This window comes from Piliocolobus tephrosceles, chromosome 9 (assembly GCF_002776525.5).
Source record: "Piliocolobus tephrosceles isolate RC106 chromosome 9, ASM277652v3, whole genome shotgun sequence".
Taxonomy (NCBI): domain Eukaryota; kingdom Metazoa; phylum Chordata; class Mammalia; order Primates; family Cercopithecidae; genus Piliocolobus; species Piliocolobus tephrosceles.
In genome coordinates, this window is record NC_045442.1 from 120,153,955 (window position 1) to 120,175,682 (window position 21,728).

The 21,728-nt window shown below is 47.2% G+C and overlaps 1 protein-coding gene across 14 annotated transcripts in view; it reads right to left on the bottom strand.

The window, feature by feature from the left end:
• CELF2 (CUGBP Elav-like family member 2) overlaps window positions 1-21,728 on the bottom strand; it is a 169,583-nt gene that overhangs the window by 34,731 nt on the left and 113,124 nt on the right. For all 14 annotated transcript variants that reach the window (XM_023223298.2, XM_023223309.2, XM_023223305.2 and 11 more), the window contains one exon: window positions 12,061-12,195. In XM_023223298.2, the coding sequence (XP_023079066.1) occupies window positions 12,061-12,195 (135 nt within the window). The remainder of the gene's footprint in view (window positions 1-12,060; window positions 12,196-21,728) is intronic.

Consider the following 21,728-nt stretch of genomic DNA (forward strand, 5'->3'; position numbering starts at 1 on the left):
GGAAGCAGATAATGAAGCCATGACACAGGCACTAGCATTATTAGCTAATCACAACCCCGGGGCGTTAACACAATCCGCCTCTCCTCCCGTGGGGCCTAATTATTCCACAATAACCACACCTTTCATTTTAATTTAGTCCCTCAAAGATTGGGCAGGGCGGGGCGGGGTGACTGAGGAGGGGCCGGGTGACTGAGGAGGGGCGGGGTGACGGAGGAGGGGCGGGGTGACTGAGGAGGGGCGGGGTGACGGAGGAGGGGCGGGGTGACGGAGGAGGGGCGGGGTGACTGAGGAAGAGGAGGTGGGGTTGGAAAGTGACGCTGGGCGCTGCAGTGGTGAGGTGTGACCTCACACTCCCAGCCTGGAAGAGGGCACCTTCCCCAGAGACGTCGGTGTCCCTCTCTTCTGCTGCCAGTTCTGCTTCCCAGGGAAGCTGATGCCACCTGACTTGGTGCAGTGCTGGGCAAGAGTCATCACTACTGCTTCTCAGGAAGGCTGGGAAGAGGAAAACTCAGCCTAGAGGGCGGGGTCTGGACTCAGAAGGACTGTGGAGGTTTTATTCCCTGGTGGCGCACATGTGGAAGGCGAGGAAGTGAGGGGCCAGCACCTGCTCCTCACGTCCAGAGCAGCTGTCCTGTTTTCATTGCTTTAACGTTCATTCCCCAAGGCTTGTGGAAGCTCTCTCTAGTGGATCTAAGAAGTCTACTTCATGGGTTGTCAATAAACCAGGGTGCCTTCCTACCCGGCCTAATTTTTAGCATCTTCCCAGTCCCGTGAAGACGGGCACTCATAAAGGCAGTGTGGGGCCATGGGTTTGGAGGAGTCCATTCATACACGCAATACACAGGGATCTTCTAAGAACAGGGCGAATGAGAGGGAAAATCAAACCTCTTTTCCCTGCCAATGATATTTTACCTATGATTTACTGAAACAAAAGCATATACTTCCCCTTTAGCTGGCCCCAGATGTTTGTTTTTACACATGGCCACGGAGAAGGACTGAAAAAAAATGTTGGTGATCTCCTTACAAGGGTGACAATGTGTAAGCGGAGAAACCCAGAAATACGGTTCTGGGATCCCAGCAGTTCCCGCTTAGAATATGGATCTCTCGTGGTGCGGTGGAGCTGTCATTTCACCTGTCACTAACATCCCGGGCGAACCACCGACACTTGCAGGCCTCTGTTTCCTCACGTGGATCACAAAGAGGCAGTTGGATACAGCAGCTCGGGCCTCTGGAGAGAAAGGGTGAGGACGGGGCTTCTCAGGAAAGCAGGCCCGTGTCACCGTGTCACTGAGAGCAGGTCTGAAGTCTGGCCTTCCTGTGGGGGGTTAGGGGCAGCTTGTCCAGATGGAGAGAACATTTCTGGGGGGCAGATTTTCCTCTGGGCAACATGACCCCAAGGGTGGCAGGGGGCAAGAGGTCACCTGTACAGCCCGGGGTCATCACAGCAGGGCTGCAGGCTCGCTGGGGCGCCACGTGCACTCCGTAGGACTGCTGCCCCTGCAAAGGCCTGGCGCAGAGCACACGCCGCCTGCTGTGTGGCCCGAGATACAAACCAACAAATCCCCAAGGGCCTCAGGCCTGACCCTCAGTGCGGAAATCCTGTCGAGACACAGCAGTCTTGCCCTGTTTAACCCAGTCACACCATTTTATATTTGGTAAGGAGGGGATGTCGGTTCTAGGAACTCAAGTGGCATTTGTGGTAGGTAGAAAGTTCACTGTTCCCTTTAACCGCAGAGCACAAAAGCAGAAAGGACTGAGGAAACTGTCTTCTCCCTGTATTTATGTCCTAAGTTTTAAAGGAAAGGTGGGGAAGACACTTGCTTTCCAAAGGCAAGAGATTCAGAGAAAAGTATCATTGGACCTTATTCCAGTTTTAACCCAGTTAAACATCATCAGCCCTCATTCTAGTTTTAACCTAAACATCATCAGCCCTCATTCTAGTTTTAACCTAGTCTTCTGTTCTCTAGAGCTGTGGTGTTTCATATCACTCCAAAATAATGAAATAATTTTTCCTATATGATACTTAAAGATCACCTTTTTTAAAAAGCACCAGTATACAGTTATAGAAATATATGTGTATATATAAACCTAAATGTTTCCATAAGTGAATATTAGCAATTAATTCTATTTCACAACTGAGAAAATTAAAGAAAGATTACATTACTTGCTCCAATGACTCTTGATCAAGATGTCTACATATTCCAGAAAGACAAGTAAAATTAGAAATCCTCCATTACATCCTGTAGGTTGACTTTTTCTTAAACCTCTGGCCCGGTATGAGTTTTTGTTTCCAGCCCCAGATATATCAGTTCTTGGCCCATATGTGATATAAGTACCCTTCTGTCCTAAATTGTTGGCATCCTCCCCAATCCCCACAGAGGCCAGTGTTCCCTGCCCTCAGGCTGCACCACCTGCTGACTCAGCCCTGATTTGGGTTCGTGCCTGTGGGCTTGTGTGCTAGTACCAGGTTGAGATGGCACCACAAGGCAGGGTGCTGCTGCGGGGGCTCCTCCCAGGGGGAGATGACACGTGACCCCTCAGCAGGCAGCATCCCCCTCGCCACAGGAGAGGGACGCGCTGGGGGCGGAGCTCATCCCTCCAGCCAGCCCTCCGACTCTAGTCCAGCTTTCAGCTCTCATTGGCCTATTCCTGTTTCCCTTTGTTCTGGCTCTTCTCTTTGGTCTACAAATATGTTTATGTTTTCTCCATCTTAAAACAAAAACATAAAACTTCCTCCTCCTAGTGACCCCAGTACTTTTACGGATTTTTTGTTTTCTTTTGTTTTTTTGGGATGGAGCCTTGTCGCCTGGGCTGGAGTGCAGTGGCGTGATCTCGGCTCACTGCAACCTCTACCTCCTGGGTTCAAGTGATTCCCCTGCCTCAGCCTCCCGAGTAGCTGGGAACTACAGGTGTGCACCGCCATGCTCGGCTAATTTTTGTATTTTCAGTACAGACGGGGTTTCACCATGTTGGTCTGGATGGTCTCGAACTCCTGGCCTCAAGGAGTTCCTCAAGGAACTCCTGCCTCAGCCTCCCAAAGTGCTGGGATTACAGGTGTGAACTGCCATGACCAGCCCCATTATGGATTTTTAAAAATATTCACATTTCATGAATGTGTCATACAGAATTGTGTCCTCTCTCACTGCCTGCAAAACTGTCAACCACTGCAGTGAAGCAGCCACTCTGGGGAGAACCCACTCCCCAAGTCGAACTTGAGTCAGCTCTTTCTGCCTTTTCTTCCTCCAGCCCTGTCGTGTTCGGCCTGACACTGCTACCCAGAAAGCTCCCTTTCCATCCCCTGGTCCCTGTGTTCCACAGGCACATCCCCCAAGGCTTTCTGCGTCTGGTCCCTGCCTTGCGTTGCTGGTGATTTTGGCCTGATGACCTCACCCCTCCCTGGGCTTAGGGCAGCCCGCCTGGCCTCAGCAGGCCAGTCTCAATCCACTCTGCCGCTCAGGGCTCTGGTCAGCCTGATGGTCACACATTCGACTGCTGCTGGACACATTTCACGGAATGTCCGTTCATGTGCCCTTGAGCTCTGCATGTGTCACGTCCTGTCATTTTGTATGATAGCTTCCTCCTCAACTCCCAGAACTGAGAACAGTCTCCACTGGCCACGCAGGCCCAACACACCAACACCATCTTTCCTCCTTCCCTTTTGTTCTCCCTCACATGAAATGGGGGCCTCAGTCCAGTCTCACAAGAAGTCCATCATTCTTGGGCCTAAAGTCCTGAAATGGCTCTTCACTGCTGACAAGAAAAGTCCCAGGTCCTTCGCCCTGGCTTTCAGGGTCCTCCGTGGGCCTCCTTTTCCATATGTCCATGCTTGTAAAAAATGAGATGAACTTCCATTTGCTGATTAAATGCTATTTCTGCATTTTCACACATTTGATGTGTCTTCCATTCTGTTTCTACTTGTAAAAATCCTACCTACCCTGAACATTTTGGCTCAAATGTCAACTCTTCTACTAAAATTTCCCTTCCTCCCTTGGGGCAGAACCTCTCCCATCACTGACCCCTGTACCTTACCTGCCTTCCTGCTTTCCACCTGTGCTTTACAGGTTGGTGCATTTTGCTTATGTCTGTAGGTGGCCACTGCATCTAGTTGATGGGGACTGGTTCTCAGGATTAAACCATATCTGAACTAAAAATTTCCACTTTATTGCTTTCAAGTCTGAAGAAATGGAACTTAGTGTATACACTTCTAGGAAGTTGTGACTAGAATAAAGCTTTGCTGATTTTCCCACCTAATATAACACAATTAAGCAACACATGCTTTTCACCAGTGCTAGTGGTGATAACATGTTTATATCATACAAGATCACAGATAATTTAGTGGGAATAAAAATCTCAGCCTGAGCTCAAACAGCACAAGGGGATCTGATGTGGATTTGCCACAATACAGATGACGGTGCAAAGCAATATTTAAAAACAAATCACTAACACTTAGCACAGAGTACAGCGCCACCAACAGCAAAAAGCAAATACATGAAGAATTAGAGTTGATGTCTGCACATATTAAAAAGCCCACTCAAAACAAGGAACAATACGCTTGGTGAGTGGCAGCCCTACGATGCACGTGAGGATCTGTCCACCCCGGGGACGAAGGCACCTGCCAAGGACAGCTCAGGGCACAGGTGGAATCTACTTGCATAAATCCCAGCGTGGGCTCTGTGGTGAACCGTAAATATTTCTACCCCCACAGCTATGCGGCTTTAAGCTTTAAATTGGTTAGAGACTATTAAGAGACTCCAGCCTGCTCCAGGTTGGGGCATCGCACAAACCACCTGGAATGTCCATCCACTCACTGGGCAGAAGTTTATTCCAGACCCAAACTCCCCGCACACACAGGGCCCTCAAAACCCCTCTGGGTGGGAGGGGTCTGCATGCTGTCTCCTTTAGAAGCAAGATGATCAATGCCAAATAAAGGACATTTACTAGGAAGACATACTATTCCCAACTACTCTTTTCCCCAACAATATGAGTCTTACATGCCTAAGAACTTTCAAACCACTTGGCTTTCATGTCGTGCTTCTGTCGAGAAGCCACAGAGCAGCCCGAGCAGCAGGGCCGAGTGCTAAACCCTCTTGCTTTCTGGTTTGGTCACTTGCAGTTCTACCCTAAGGGGGCCCTACTCCCAGCTCTCTGTTGCACTAAACACAAAGAAAGATGGTACAGCTCAAAGGAGAGGAAGAAAGGAGAGAAAAGAGCTTCCCTCTCCCACTCTTGGTCTCATTCACAAAATTTAACGTAAGATATGCAAAATATTGGCTATGATGTTTTAAGAGTGTAGAAGTTACAATTTATACTTAAAGGCTATTCAAATTGTTTTTACCATGGTGTGAATTCAGTAAAATGACACTTTTTTTGAAAGCTGATGCTAGAAGAGAAAGGACATGCAGGTAGGAATCTTCATCAGCTTTGTCTACTGATGTGTCTCCAGTGCTGGAACAGTCCCAGGCACACAGATGCTTGACGCATTTGTTGAATGAATGAAAAAAAAAAAATCTATCAAGAGGTGACAGTCACTACAGTCATTTTATTTACAGAACATGTTATGTAATGTGTGACTCCATTAACATTAATGAAAATACAGTGAGCCCCATAATGTCAAGAGCAAACAAGACAATTTTCAGAAGAGTAGTGTAAAACGTTGAAACTTGCAGGAAATGAGCAAAGAACGGGAGGTCAATGCTCTTTCCACTGTAGCAATAAGAGTGTAAAGAAGTTTGACTGTCAGCACCATAGGAAAGCTAAAATAAAAAATAAAAAGACGTCTGACAGATTTTTTGTTGTTACTGTTGTTGAGAAAGTCTCACTCTGTCGCCCAGGCTGGAGTGCAGTGGTGCAATCTTGGTCACTGCAGCCTATGCTGCCCGGGTTCAAGTGAGTCTCCTGCCTGAGCCTCCAGAGTAGCTGGGATTACAGGCACCTGCCACTGCACCTGACTGATTTCTGTAGTTTTAGTCCAGACTGGGTTTCACCATCTTGGCCAGGCTGGTCTTGAACTCCTGACCTCTCGTGATCCACCTGCCTCGGCCTCCCAAAGTGTTGGGATTACAGGCATGAGCCACCGTGCTTGGCCGTTTGACAGATTGAAACCCACAAATGAAACAGCCCATTTTACCAACTGGCTTGACTCTGCCTGACTGAGACACTTAGCTACTAGTGGAGGGAAGAATGGTCTGCCTTGAGATTTCCTTCTTTCTCCTAAGAATAAACAATGACAAAAGATGGGGGTAAGGAGAAAAAGAGGATGGTACAGTCTCAGGCCATCTTCACAGGAGTAACTGGTCCCTGCACTTATAAAACGCTCTGTATTTCGAAAGTGTGGTATAAGTAAAAAATACTCTGCAAACCTAGACGGGACCTTGCTTTATGTAAGCAGTGTGGGCAGGCACTGGAAGACGACGTGGGGTTAGCGGTGCACACAGAGTTAACAGGCACTTTCTGAGGATGATCTGCCGTGATGTTATCTTTCAAAAGCACACATTAGAGGAGGTGGTGCTTCCGAAGATGAAATGCCCTTCTCGGATACCAGACTCGTACTTATCCTATATCATGACATCAGAACATTTTGAAAGCCACTATTTGTAAAATAAGCTGCTCCTGTAATGAAAAGACTGCTTCGTATGATTGTTTTGGTATAAGTTAGTATTAGATTTATTCTTCAGAAACCTGTTGGACCTGAGTCTTCACCTGTAAGGTGAAACCAAACTGTGGGTTTGGTTCACGAGGGATCCAGGCAGAGGCACGCCTTACAGGTGAACTGGGTGGGTGTGCTGACCCTGCCAACGTCACCGTGAGGGACTCAGCTGCCTTAGAGATATGTGAGCTGTACTAGACTGAACAGATGGCCCTTAAACATTTGTCTTTGACAGTTTTTGTTTCACTATTCCACTGAATTAAAAAAAACAAAAGCAGAAACAAAACACTTGAGGGCCTGTGTCTGATGTGCTGTTCCAGATGCAAGGGGAAATTACAAGTAAATAACACACCGTCCCTACTTTAAAAGAACTCACTGGCTGGAGGGCGAGACACAAAGCGAGTGCCCACATCACCGTCCTGCAGGCCACAGGGTCAGCGTTAGTGGAGGGAGGCCGAGCATGCCCTGGGAGCACAGGAGAGGGGCGGCGTCTGCAGAACGCCTGGCCAGCACCGACACTCCAGCCCTCTCTGTCCCTGGCCTCAAGAAGCCCGACAGCTCCTCAGGAACCGTCTGCACTGCCCCAGGTCTAGAATGAGCTAGGTCCTTACTCAGCAATACAGCGTGGAAGTGATCAATCCTAACTAGAAGGCTTCATGGTAGAGGTGGCATTTGCATTGATTCGTAAAAGTAGTAGGTTACTGAAAACAGTTTTTACCAATTACATCAAAAATGTTACCACGGTTTAAGTTACAGAAGCAGCATAAACTATACTTTTTATAATGTGCATTAGAAACGCTTTTATACCCACCCACACTATTCTTCTCAAGAACGAGCACTGCAACACATGAGTGACGTATTAGATTTTTGTGGGAGAAAATGGGGGAGATGTTCTAGGTAGAGAAGCCTGCAAGAATAATGGTGTAAAGGCTGACGGCGGGGCTAGGGTATGGGGGGTGGCCTGATCTGGGCGAGTGTGTGCTGCCCAGATTCTGGAGGGAAGCAGGCGGACCCCGAACACCACACTCAGGAGTTTGTTTCACTCCAGTCTACACCACGATTGCCAATAGCATGCAAGACAGACAGAGGAAAGGGGCCGAGTTGGAGGCTGTTCTAATAGGACAAGGGGAGAGAAGATGAGGGTCTCTTCCAGGCTCCTGTTGCCTGGGAAGGAAAAGATGCTTCACAGGGAGAACTGAGGGGCTGAGGAGGCAGGCTGATGAGGCACACAGCTGAGCCAGGGGCCAGCTGCAGCGATCAGTGACCAAGTCACATCAACCACTGGGACAATCCATTTAGCAGGGTGGGGCAGGCAGCGGGAAGGTCTGTGGGGTAAGTTGAGTTCTCCACTCTGAGGTTGTGGGACCACTGCAGCAGTCCTGGGCAGACGGCCTCTTTGTCCACCTGTCTGTCCCTTCCTCCTGCCCCCACTCTTTCCCATCTTGTGATACTGCCTTGTGCATGTCACCACTCGAAGGGGGCAGTGCAGGCCCCAACTCATTTTTATGTATTTGCCCTGCATGAACTAGAAGGCTCACAAATATGGGTTAAAGCAGCTTATGCATCACACTTCTTAGCATAATACAAGTTCTCCTCTAATGCAAATGTAGACATATACTGAAGGTGGCGACAAAGCCTCCTGTCAATGGAAGGGCCACAGGATAACTTCAAGGGTAGTTTCTCGTTTGCCACTGCTCATTCAGCTGCTCTGGTGACACAGGTGTGCAAGAACAACAGTCACCGTCCGTCAGTCATGACTATGTGATGCAGTAGGGAATGCCTGAACAACATCCAAACACCTCCAATCTCTGTTATCCTCAGAGAGTCAAAGAGGAGGTGTCCCCACTTCCTTGAAGCTTTGTGTTTGTCACAGCCTTCAAGAAAGCTGGGGATGCCTTCAAGATGGGAAAATACTACCCAGAATTCAAAGTGATAACTCTTTGAAGAGCCAATGGTGGGAATGAAAAAATGCCTCCTAGCACTTTCGAATGCCTGGTATTGCGGGAAGAACCAGTCCATGATCCTGGAATGGGTACTTGGTCAAGTCTGCACTTACAGAAGCATTTGGAGAATTTTATAGCATCCTTTTCTTTAAAAGAAGAAGACAGAAGAAGTTCAGTGGAATAACATGGTATGTGAATGCAATATATTTTAGACCAAAAAAATACCAACAAAATTCATGTGTGGTAACAATAGCAGTCTCTTCAAGCTCTCAAAATTACCAGACAAAATCAACAAATCTGCAAGCTGAACGGAAGAAAAACATTGTCTTCTTTAATACCTAGCTACACCCCTTCTAGACAATTTGCCTCTTACATAAACAGAGTCACAGTCCTCAAAAACAGGTTAAAAACTGGGTAACAATAAATGATCCAAGAATTAATTAACTAAAAAGGAGAGTGAGGTAAACAAAGGAAAAATTATCATATCAAAATAAAAGACAAGAAACATGATTAAATTAGGCTTCAAAAGACCCGTGAGAAACTCATAAAAGGCGTAATATGCACTTACCTGGTTTTTATTCTTTCATGATTTAATTTCTAATTTTATTCACTACCATCTGATAATTGCATGAAACACTTATTCTAACCATGGGCAATTTAAACTATTTTAATTTTTATCTCAAGGCCATGAGACAAAGGAACCTATTTATTGCCTAAGGGGATTTTTTTTTTAACAAAAATTAAAGCTTAATCTTTCATGTTTTAAAGCCAAGACTGTTCAAAATCATTTATAATAATGCTGTAGGGAGACTTTTCCGGGGTATGCAAAATTGAAATGATAAATTTACAATTATTAAAAAAATTAATAGTTTGGGGGATTGAATTGTCCCTTTGCTTTCTACATGAATTTGTCTGGAGCTTAAGAGACACGTTTAAACACAGGGTAAACCCCAGGCCTGTGGAGGGAGATGGGATGAAGCGTCCCTTCATCTCACGGTGTGAGTGAACTGGCTCATGGTCCAAACAGTATGCCCAGTTTATTATTATTTAAAAAGTAAATAATGGCAATGGCCTTGGGAATGGCTTTCAACCCCTTTTACTTTCTAGGAAATTGCCTTGATGAAGCGGAGATTCATGAATTCTACTAACCACATTTTCTGTGACTTTGAAAAAGTCCCTGATGGAAATCAGACAAATAATTTACTTTCACTTAAACACCAGATTTTTTAGTTACACTTAAGAAAAATAATTGAAATGTAGATTTCAATCACTGCTGCTGCTGCACTTCAGGATTCTAATAAAATACTTTCAGTTATTATGCAAAGCATTCCTCAGTAGAGAAGAGAAAAATCGCTCTCAGTGACACCTAAGTAAGCGGCGCGTTCTGAAGGGCAGGAAGCCTCTTCCAGAGCAGTTAAGGCAAGGACGCGGTGCTGGTGAGGCTTTGACTCCAGCAGGGAGGAAGGCTCATCTCACAACACATTATCCTTTGCTGCGGTCTCAGGGAAAAACTGAGAATAGTCACATATGTTTAAAATTCCTTTCTGACCAACACCTAGGCCGCCTGAGTAGTCCACGTTTTAAGAAGGTTGCAACAAGCTCACCCTCCTCCCAACGTCAGCTGGAACGGACGCGGTCCGCCCTGGAGCCCCCACTGCGCTCTCCCCTGCCCTCTGGCTCTGTCCTCTGCCTCAGCACACACCATGGCTTCCATTACGGAACTCAGGTCTCTGCTCAAAGGTCGCCTTTTGAGAGAGGGGTCACTTCCTCCAGTCCCCTTCCCCCTTTTTCAGTGGGATTCTGTCACGGATCTTTCACTCATTGCTTTGCTACTTGTCCAAGTCTCTGATGGACTGAAGGGCTCATGGAAGTCGGCAGCGCGTCTGTCCCGCCCACACCACACAGCACTTCTGGGATATGACTTTTGAGTTACATTATCTACACTGATCAGCTGACAGCTGCTTCTGCATTTGACTTCTGCATTTGACAAGCCTCCTTCGGACTGAAGATGCACCACAATGCATTCACAGTACTCCGTGCTATTTTGGGGTAATCATAGTGCTCACAGGAGAGGAAAAAATCCCACTTAAGAAAATACATTTTAATCTGATTTATGAAATCTAAGTTGAGAGGGTCGAATTTTCATTTTTTTTTTAAGGACTTATTTTTATAAAGGGGAAATCCATCCTGTTAAAAATGTTTATTTCTCAAAAGATATCATTACAGGATTTACTAAGTTGATGTGTTGCACTGAAGCTATCACTTAATTTCCTGAAATTAAGGGTGATAAAGTTGATTTTTCAGGAATAGTATTTATTATATAAGATGAGGCCCTCATCTAGTAACGGTATGTTTTTGAAGACACTGTATGCAGTGAACTCAATATACCTGCCACGAGATTTCAGCACATTATGGGGAAATCCACCAGCTTCTCCTAAACATCTCTCAGACTTCTCTCTCAAAACCGTCCTCTGGGTGAAACGTCTTAGATACATAATGTTTTACGCAGAGACGAAGGGCGACTGCTCTTTCGAGAACTGGCGGTTCTAGGAATGTGCCTCATTCCTCCCTCAAGTCAAAAGCCCTAAAACAGCCAGTGTGGAGCGGGCTGTAGCTTTCGATGTGTGTTTCCTGAAAACACACATGCTATTTTTTCATTAAAGTTTTTTCAACACTTAGCTAATCTTTGGGGCACAGCTGACAGAGGGTCACGGGATTTTGAAAGTTAGAAGGAAGCTTGGAGACTGTCCAGGCCGTCTCCTTCACGTAACAGAAAAGGAGGCGAGATCATCTATCAAGGCCTGGAAAACTCAGAGAAGGAGTCAGTGAAATATTCGACTTTTTTAAGTTAAAAAAAAAAAAAATTCAAATCACGGTACCTAAGCAATCACATTCTATCTGGCTTGTATGAAAAGACAACTGGCATCTGCTTTTGAATAAGGCAACAACATTTGTGAAGAAGAAAAGACTTTAAATGACACAGCCCAGAGCCTGACCAGGAATGAGCCAAGATGTTCCTTGCTGGACTGTGGATTTTAAAATCAAGTGTGATGGATAGAGTTGGTGTGAAATGTAACATGAGAATGATCAGGAATTTTGAAAGAGAATTCTTACATTGTTTTTTTAAAAAAAGGACAGGACAAAGCGATTAAGAGACAGAGGCTCTTCATAGTGGTCACAACTTAACTAGTGTTGAATGGACTAGTGTTTAAAACAGAGTGAATGTGAGAGAACGGCTTGCACGGTGGATTCTCTCACTGAAAACTTTTTTCGTATCATCCATGGAAAATAAAAGACAAATTGGAACTTTGATCATTTTAAAAAATAACCCAATGACATAAAGCGGCCCAGTATAGTTTCCCGGCTCCATCCTGGACATGTCTAGCCTCGCCCTTTGTACCTGGAGGCACGTAGACCCACCTGCCACTCCTGCTGCATCACCTGCAAGGGAAGAGCACCCCTCTCACTCACCGGGACTCGTGAGGGCTCCCAGGGCGCTGCTCGTGGTAGAGAGAGGGTTTGCATTGGTGCTGGTGGCTGAGGTCTGGGCCGCAGCTGCAGCAGCAGCCAGCGTCGCCAGGTTCTGCAACTGTAAAGCATTCATGCCTGTGGAGAGAAGAGAAAGCTACTTTTAGCAACAGGCCTCACACTTCTACAGTTTCCAAACGAGTGAGGGCTCATCAAATCGTCAGGACACATGATGAGAGCAGACGACCCTGTGCATGGTCACCTGCCTGGGTAGGAGCTGGGCTCTCCAGCCCTCTCCTCCAAGGCTACCTCTCCTTCAGTTCTCTCTGATGCAATCGCTCTTCCTAGAGACCACATACCCAGAAAGGGCTCCTGAATCCCACCCCGTAGTTCTCCCTGGCAGAGCCTGTACTTCTCCCTCGCTAACCAGTATTCTCAGCCCACGGCCCTCCTGCCATGCTGTAGAGGTAAGTGGAAAAGAGGAGAGATTTCGGTGCTGACTGGCCAGAGTAGGGCCTTGTGGACTGGCAGCTTCTATGACATAGCTGCCAAGACATGGTGAGCTGTGGCAACAGCTGGAGGAAGGGCTTCAAGGTAAACTCAATCCCTCAAAACGAGGTATTCCAGAAGAAACTACATTTTACTGGAAGCTGAACTGGTATGGGTTCTAAGCCTGTTAATCTATTTCTTGACAGTGAGTGGCAGCATTAACTGAACCCCACCTCAAAGGGTTGTTGTGCAGATTAAGTAAGATGATGAAAGCAAATGACTTTGGCATTATATAAGTGCTCAATGAATGTCACCTTTTATTTTTGTTATTGCTGTTGCCACTGAACTTTCTCTGGATTTAAGCATGAACCCTAAAATGTGTCCATAGGGAGCTCAAATTTCATATTTGATGAATAGAATGACAGAATAGAAATGGTTGTCCCTTAATAGTTTTATTTGTAAAATATTCGTATTTACCTTTTAAAGGCATTTATATTTTAAAGAGGGACTTTAACTGGAATAAATGTGTGACTCATGAAAATAATGAAAAAAATAGAAATGAAAATTAGCATGAACATAAGAGTGGGACTAGCCGAGACATTTGGGGCAACAATCTAGGGGTAGGCTCAGCCCTGGTGCCTGCAATGGATAGTTAGTTGAACTGTCTTTTCTCCCTGTAGCCCGCTTCCATCTCTCAGTCCAAAGGTTCTCTGAATGGTCAAATTATTTTTCCGTGATTCACTTCACTGGAAGACTGCACATGTGAGAAGCATGAAACAACGGTTCTGTCCCTGCATAGAGGAACTGCAGATAGAAAGATGGTGGACTTCAGCTTAACTTTACCTTCTTCCCCGGTCTTAAGTCCAGATACTTAATATCTATGGAGCAAATTTAGTCTTCTTTAGGGAGAATGCCCTGACAGCTGCTTCTGTAATTTGTGTAAGGGCGTTGGTGGAGGGATGAATGTTCTAGCAACATATATCTGTAAGCCCCCAGCCATGGGGGCAGCTCAGTGCCTGGCTGCTGAGTGCTCTAGACAGCACCCTTCTGACCCTCTGCCCTCGCCTCGTCAACCAGGGTGCATTTCCGCTTAGAAAAAAGTTCCTGCTGTCTTGGTTGCTAAATGGATTTGCATTTTGTCCAAAGTGATACTCTATCTTCTTCCAGGAGACATCCAGGCCTTTTGGCTTAGGTTGAAAGCCAAGCACCTGCTTTTCAAAACTTACTTATTTCACAGGGATGCTTGAAAGCAGGACAGAAGTATCTGTAATCCTGTGAATTTCTGCAAGACAAGGGCAGACTTCCGGCAACCCTGCTTTATCAAGTGAACACAATCGGAAGAAAGCACTCCCTGGTTTTCTCTCATCAAGGGTCACACGGTGCCATATTCATGAGAACGTGGGCGTTGAGAGGCCCTGGTCTCATTTTTCAGTTTTACTTTGGGAAAACGGAGGAAATACGCAAGCTGCCTGGCCCTACTGCAGACCAGCATAGTCCCAGCAAGGGGCTCTGTTTCCTACGAACACACGAATACATATGTGACTTGAATGTGAGGGAGCACCAAGGCTGTGTGAGGTCTTGCAAGGAGTGGGGTACGTTCACGCATGTCTGTCCATGCCCTCTGGCTCTCTCACGATGCGTGCTTCCTCTAACGTGAACCATGACCAGACCACACCACCAACATATGGCTGAGCACACAAGAACAGAGCTTAGCACTAAAATCAAAGCCTACAACATGCATCTGGCACCGATTAACGACAGGCAGAGCTCCGACTGTAGGCTGAGGCCAGCGGGTCCCCCTCCAGGACATAATAGGTCCCTTCCAGGTGGAAGCCTCAGTGATGGAGCTGTGTTGATGGCCTGGCTCAGCTGGCCCACTTGGGTCAGAGACATCAGGTCCCTGGCCAAGGCCTCACAGCCAAGGAGGAGACCCTCCTGGGCCTGGGCAGAGCCTTCTGCCCCCATCCCATAGCCTCCTTCTAAGGAGATATGGTTTACATTTAATGCACATACTTTTTGTTAGCTGCAAGTTTCTTTATATGTTTGTTTATAACTCTTTTGTGGCTCACATCATACCCTACGTTGACATTATTTATGTGTATTTCTTGCCCTCCCAACCAGATACCAAGTTCCTTTAGGACAAAAATTTTGTCTTACTCATTTTCAAGTCCATGTAAATACACACACACGCGCGCACAGTTGAATATATATAGTATGTGATAAGCAAATCTATGTAAGACAAACAGGGTAACAGACACTTTGACATTTACCTAAATTGCTCTAAAGAGTATTGTCTATATAGAGCTAGCCAAGGTTTTAGTTTTCCCCATTCTTCATTAGTTCGTTGGTATTTACAACAGCATCAAATATTGGCTGTTTCCTCTCAATCATTAACTAATCCACTGTGCAAATACTTAATAGGGCCCATGTTTAGTCCTTCTCTCACCCACTGACATTCACTAAAGGTCCTGGAACTGAGCCGACAGCACTCAGGTTCTCTCCACTGCCCGCTCCTTTAGGATCCAGGGCTGAGGGCCTGTGTGTCCTCCTCTACATTTCTCCTCCACACACTTTACCAACCAACAGAGTTTCTGACATTCTGCTAAGCCTTTCCCTGCTGATTCCTGGGAAGTCCAGGGCAGGTGGCTGAGTCTCTGAGGCACCACACTGAGACATGGCTAACGCTGCTCAACAGCTAGACTGCAAGGAAAGGAAAAACTACGGGTCAAGGAATCTTAGATGAAGAGTGGAAAGGAGGGGACACTGTGATCCCCAGCATCTGAGGGATCTGAGGACCAAAGGAGAGAAGAGTTAGTCAGAACCAATCAAGGAGGAGGATCTATATTTGCTCGTCCATCCATCCACCCATTCATCCATCCATATATCCATCATCCACCCCCCCACCCATCCATCCGTCCAACTATCCATCCATCCACCTAACTATCCATCCACAGATCCATTATCCTCCCACCCATCCATCATCCACACACCCGTCCATCCCTCATTGTGGGATAGATACTCCCACCCATCTATCCATCCATCCACACACCTATCATCTACCTATCCATTCATTATTCTCCCACCCATCCATCCATCATCCACCCACCATCCATCCACCCACCCACATATCTACCTATCCATCCATCCTCCCACCCATCCATCCATCATCCTCCCAGCCATCCATCCATCCTTCCCCCATCATCCATCCACCATCCATCCATCCACCCACCCACATATCTACCCAACTATCCATCCTCCTATCCATCCATCCATCCATCCATCCATCCATTATCCTCCCACCCATCCATCCATCATCCACACAGCCACTCATCCTTCATCAACACACCCATCCATCCCTCATTGTGGTATGGATCCTCCCATCCATCCATCCATCTATCCATCATTCACCCACCATCTATCCATCATCCACCCATCCACTTATCCATCCATTATCCACCCACCCCTCCGTCCATCATGCTCCCACCCATCCATCATCCACCCACCACACACTCATCCATCATCCACCTATCACACACTCATCCATCATTCACCCACCCCTCCATCATCCACCCACCATCCACCCATCCACTCATCATCTACTCCACATCCATCTATGATCTGGCACTGATTAATGACAAGCAGAGCCACCATTCTAGGCTCAGGCCAGGGGGTCCCCCTCCAGGACATATCTGACCCACCCATCCACCCAATGTCCATCAACCATGCATCCACCCACCCACTCATCCATTATTCACCCCCCATCCATCATCTACTCACCCATCCATCTACCCACCCACCCATCATCCACCCATCTATCCGTTCACCATCCATCCATCATCACCCATCCATCCATTATCCACCCACTCACTCAGTCATCATCTACCCATCCATCCATCCATCCATCCATCCATCCATCCATGCAGTAGTTACTGAGTGGTCATGATGGGCTAGACCCTGTGCAAGACACTGAGGATAAAGTAAAAAACATGATAGTCTGTGTACCTGAGCAGATTGCTGGATATCAGAGCAGGAAGATGTCAGGGAGTGGGGAAGAAATCCTGCCAGTTCATCAGTTTCTTGAAATAGGCCCAGATTCAGAATGAAATCCTCCCTGAAGTCTCTGATTCGATGGGGATGGTAGAGGAGCATAGGAAAGCACAGCCCAGCTGAGGAGCTGCAGGAGATATCATCCCTTCCAGCCTATCCCTCTCCTAGTCCTTGTGTGCTGACCCATGAGGCTTTCATGGTCCTCCCTACTCTTATTTTCAAAACGAAGTGCTCATGAGCCAGATGTGCTAGCGTGTGCCTATAGTTCCAGCTACTCAGGAGGCTGAGGCTAAAGGATCACTCGGGCCCAGTCCAGCCTGGGCAACAGAGTGAGACCCCATCTCCTAAAGAAAAAAGAAGTGCTTGTATACCAGGGGTGAGGCAGGGCAGCTTACCTGCTCACGTTTCTTGGAACATAAGCTCTACTGGTGACACGAGGGACAACAGCAGCAATCACCACCACCTCCCGAAGGCAGTGCAGGCTCGTCAAGAAGAGCTCAGGCCCTGCTCTCACACAACCTGGGCTGAAAGCTGGCTCTGCCTCACCTACCGCCAGCCTGTTACCTGGAGCAAGCTAGTTACCTGTTTAGGGTTTTCAACTATAAAGTGCGACTGAAGTAGAACCCACCTCTTGAGGATTAAGAGATTAAATAGGTCAACACACAGAAAGCTCAAACAACAATGCCTAGTGTAGAGTTAAGCTCAAAAAAGAAGCTCTCAGACTAATAACTACAATAATTCTGTCCTAAACGATGATGACAACAGAAGCAAGAACAAAGTGCATGCCAGGCAAGCCCCTCCGTTCTTTACCTGTGCTCTGCTACTAGGGTTCCTAACACATCCCCGTGGTGTGGGCACTGTGACTCTTGTACATGTTACAGAGGAAACGGGCGTGAAGAAGTGAAAACACCATGAGCCATTCTCCAAGGGTCGCTCCCTGAAAGGAGAGCCCCGCCCTTTCCCTGGGTGCCTGTCCTCTCCCTGCCAGCCTCGCCTGCCCACCCATGAGCTACCCTTTGCCCTCTCGGTCCCCATCTGGAGCTCTTCTGACCTTCTCTTCCTTCTCCTCCTGTGCTTTGGCATCTGTTTTATTCCTTACACTTTGCCTCTGAGAGAAGTTTAGAAGGGATAGGGAGGGAGGGATAGGGAGGGAGGAAGAGGAAGGAAAGGGCTGGTCCGGCACAGGGTTTCGAAAGGCAATGTGGCAGGGGCCCAGAAGTTAACTCCACTCCCCAGGTCCCCATATCCGCTGGGAGTGGCCTTGCTCGCCCCACCACAGTCTGAACAGATGTGAGAGCTGGGGCGGATTCCAGGCTAGTGCTGCTTTACCAGGCAATGCCGCTTCCTGCCCCAGGGTCCAAGAACATTGGGGCCAATACGAATTTCATGCCTGCCGCCTGAATGCCAGAGGGCTGGGAATGAACTTGTGATCTTGTCTTCATTTGTAGCTAAGAACTAGGTTAACCACTTAACCACTAACGACTTAACTATATACTACATTTTGCTCTCTCAATTTGGCAATTAACACACGTATATATTTTTTGAGACAGGGTCTTGCTATGTCACCAGGGCAGGAGTGAAATTATGACTCACTGCAGTCATCATCTCCCAGGTTCAAACGATTCTCCCACCTCAGCCCCCTGAGTAGCTGGGACTACAGGTGCTTGCCACCACACCCAGCTAATTTTTGTAGAGAAGGGTTTAGCTATGTTGTCCAGGCTGGTCTGGAACTCCTGGGCTCAAGAGCTCCTTGCCTGCTTCTGCCTCCCAAAGTGCTGGGACTACAGGTGTGAGCCACCACACCTGGCCTAATTTCTTAACGTGATTTTCTTCTGCATTCATCCCCAGAATCCCAGATATTACAGACCACTGGCTCTAGCTGCCTCAGTGACCAGAGAGACCATCGTCCGCTGCTGCCTCAGTGCTCTTCGTCGTGTTCTTCGTCTACCCCACATCAGGCCCCTGAACTTGGTGCTCCTGAGGCAGAGGTCCCTGACAGGGTTTAGGGTCTCTGCAAACTCTCTGAAATCTTATGAAAAAGTATGCGTGTGATGTGCATGCAAAACGTTTTTGGTGACAGATCCTCAACAGTTGAAGAACGTCTGACCTCTTTAGACAATCTGAAAGAGATATGAGTGGTAGTAGAAAATCACCACGTGAGAGCCCGGGGGTGCAGCAGTGACTTGGACCATCAGGAAAGAAATGAGAGCTGAGGAGTGAGGACACAGAGAAGAGGGAGGATGAAGGAGACAGTGCCTCCTCCCAGTCTGAACACATACACACACACTTGCACCCAGGCACGCACAGGCACACCAGCATGAGCAGCAGCCAGGTGAGCCCGAGATCCTCTAGTCTTAGCTACCTTCCTGGGCACAGGTGACAATGGGGGAAGACCCAGTGGAGGCTGGAGACAGGAAGCCCCAGAGAATAGCCCTTGAGACCCCTAGGACTTCCCCTGCCGCCTGGGCATCTCACTCCAACCAGGACTGAGGCTGCAGGGCAGTGAGGGCACCGTTTCCCCTGCCCAGAGCAGCCTCTGTCCACTCAGCTGGGCAGAGGCTGTGGCCCATATGTTCTGTGTCTGTCCTGTCCCATGGACATCCCCGCACCTACCGACCTTATAGGCGCTACTGACCGTCTCACGCTCTATCACACCACAGTAATAACCCGAGGTGAGAATAGCGTGGGGACTGTCTTGGCCCTGGTATTCCTGGGCCCTTCCCTGGCAACGATGCACATCCCCGGTGGCTGATGTCTTGGCTCCTCCCGCCACAGACGGATCCACAGCCACAGCGCCATCACCTGGACACATGGTCATCTCTCCTGCCCGCCTTCCCCTCCTACCTTGGGGAGAAGCGGTTTTGGGGAAAGGCACTGGCTCCATGTGCAGACACCAGCCAGGGCAGCTGGGTGAAGACAGAGGTTCCCTCTCCCTCCGTAGCCTGACCAGGCTTCTCGGGCACAGGCGTCAGGCGCAGGCCTGCTCCTGGATGGGGCGCGGGGCCTGTCCTGAAACTCCCCTTATTCCTCCCCAGAGCTAACAGTGGGCTTCACTTCGGCTCATCTGGAAGTCGTCTTTCTGGTTCCTCTGTTGCTCTCTTTTTTCTGAGGTACGTGGGTGCCCCGTCCTTTTCCTGTCTCAGCCCCTCTCCCCGGCGCCGCCTCAGTCTGCACCCCAAGTCACACTTTCTCCCACACGCTCATCCTGAAAGGGTACCAGATGGAGAGGCATGGGCACACGCTTGGCAAATAGTTCCTCTCCGAGAAGAAAAACAGCATTTGACTTTATGAAGCGCTCTGCTCAGATGGGCACCTCTCGAACCAGGGGCAATAATCCGGGTGACTGAACATGCAAAACATTTAAGTTTTAGGAACTCTAACAACAGGCTACGAAGATGGCAAAGAAAGTTGAGAATACAGGGATTCAACTTTTCATTCAATATTTGGGGGAAAAAATCCTCCTCAAAATGAAGAAATTATGTACCAAACAGATGCGCAATATGCCTACTTGAAATTTAAGATTAAAAAAAAAATTTATAAGGAGAAGGGCATGAAAATTTAATTTAATGTTCACCTTAGGTAATTCTGTGTCTTATTGTTCATAGCAATTACCATAAATCTGCATATCAATAAGCATGAACAGATGTCAGTTGTTACAAGTGCTTGCCAATCAGGTCTGTTAAAAAGTGACAGATGGGTGGTTATAGAATGTTCTCATAAGGCCTATTAGCACATTCGCAGGAAGCGTCTGCAGAGCGGACTGCTGGAGACTCAGCTTGGGGAGGAACCAAGTTCTGCGTGGGTCTCTGTGGATGCACCAAGCACACTTCACAACTCCGGGAGCGCCTCCAATTTGACATTCTCAGACCTCTGATACACTGTTTTTGCAAATGTCTTCTCTCCTCTCCACTTGTGTCAGACACCAAGACAGTCTTCTAATATAACAGATCTCAAGTTGATAAAAGAAGAGCTGCTTCACGGTTTTAAGCAAATATTTGCACTCTACAATTTTATTGTTACCTTCAAAACTTAGACCAGATATTCTGGAAGGGACTTACTACTTGCTTTACTCAGAATCAGAACTGAAACGAAGCCGTTTCCTCCTGTTCATCAAAAGACACTTCCACCGCAGCTTCACAACCTCTGTGACTGGTTTAGTAACAATTCTTTATCCTAGAAAAAAAAGTCCCCCCAACAAAGAAAAACCCACTCCTGATAAACTTGAGATGGTTTACAGGATGGAGGGAGGCAGCTTTCCTGTAACCATCTCTGAAGTGCTTCCTAACAGTGTGGGGGCCGTGAAACTCACCTGAAGGGACTGAGACACAGAGCACGGTTTGCCAGCCTGGGTTTGCGTCGGTGAACTGGACCTGAAGCTTGGTCCTGCCACCTACTAGCTTAGTGCCTTCGGACAAGTCTGCTAACCTCTTTAAGCCTCAGTTGCCCAGCCGTGCAGTGGGCTAGAGTCCCTACTTCATCAGGCTGTTGTGTATTAGGGAATTCTATATCCTAATCCTTGTAAGGTCACTGACTACTGCTGTGGTCTCACATTACTCATTTAACCTTTTCATCTTCCCTTTTTCCAACTGTAACGTAGTAACAAAGTGGTAGTCATGTCCTCAGCTTGCTATGAGGATAGCGGCATGATTTTTAAAAGGAGCTTTGTTAAAAGCAAAATGGTAAAACACTACCCCTTGTTTTTCTACTATGATGCTCTTTTGAGTTGAGAGTTGTTATAAACAAATTAAAGGCAGAGAAGACACTTTCTCTTATTCCTTTTCTCTTTCAAGAAAAATCCAAGCTCTCAGCCCAAACTCAGACCCCAAGCTTCTGAGATTTCAGAAATTCACGGAACAAGTATCACTGCTGAGTGAGAAATGGACACGTTTTTATTACAAATTTTAAGAGGGAAAATAAAAACCAACCAACTCCAAGCAGGCACAAAAAGTAGATATAAAAGCCGTCAGTTTATCAAGGTATGTTCCTAATCCATTTTCTGCTTCTAAATTCCGTATTTCGTAAAGGTTCTCTTTGATAAAAACCATAAAGCACACCTGAAGTTATTTTTAGTTTGAGGGGAGAAATGGTAAGATTTTTTGGGAAATAAAGTATAGCTGACATCTCATTCAATTTTA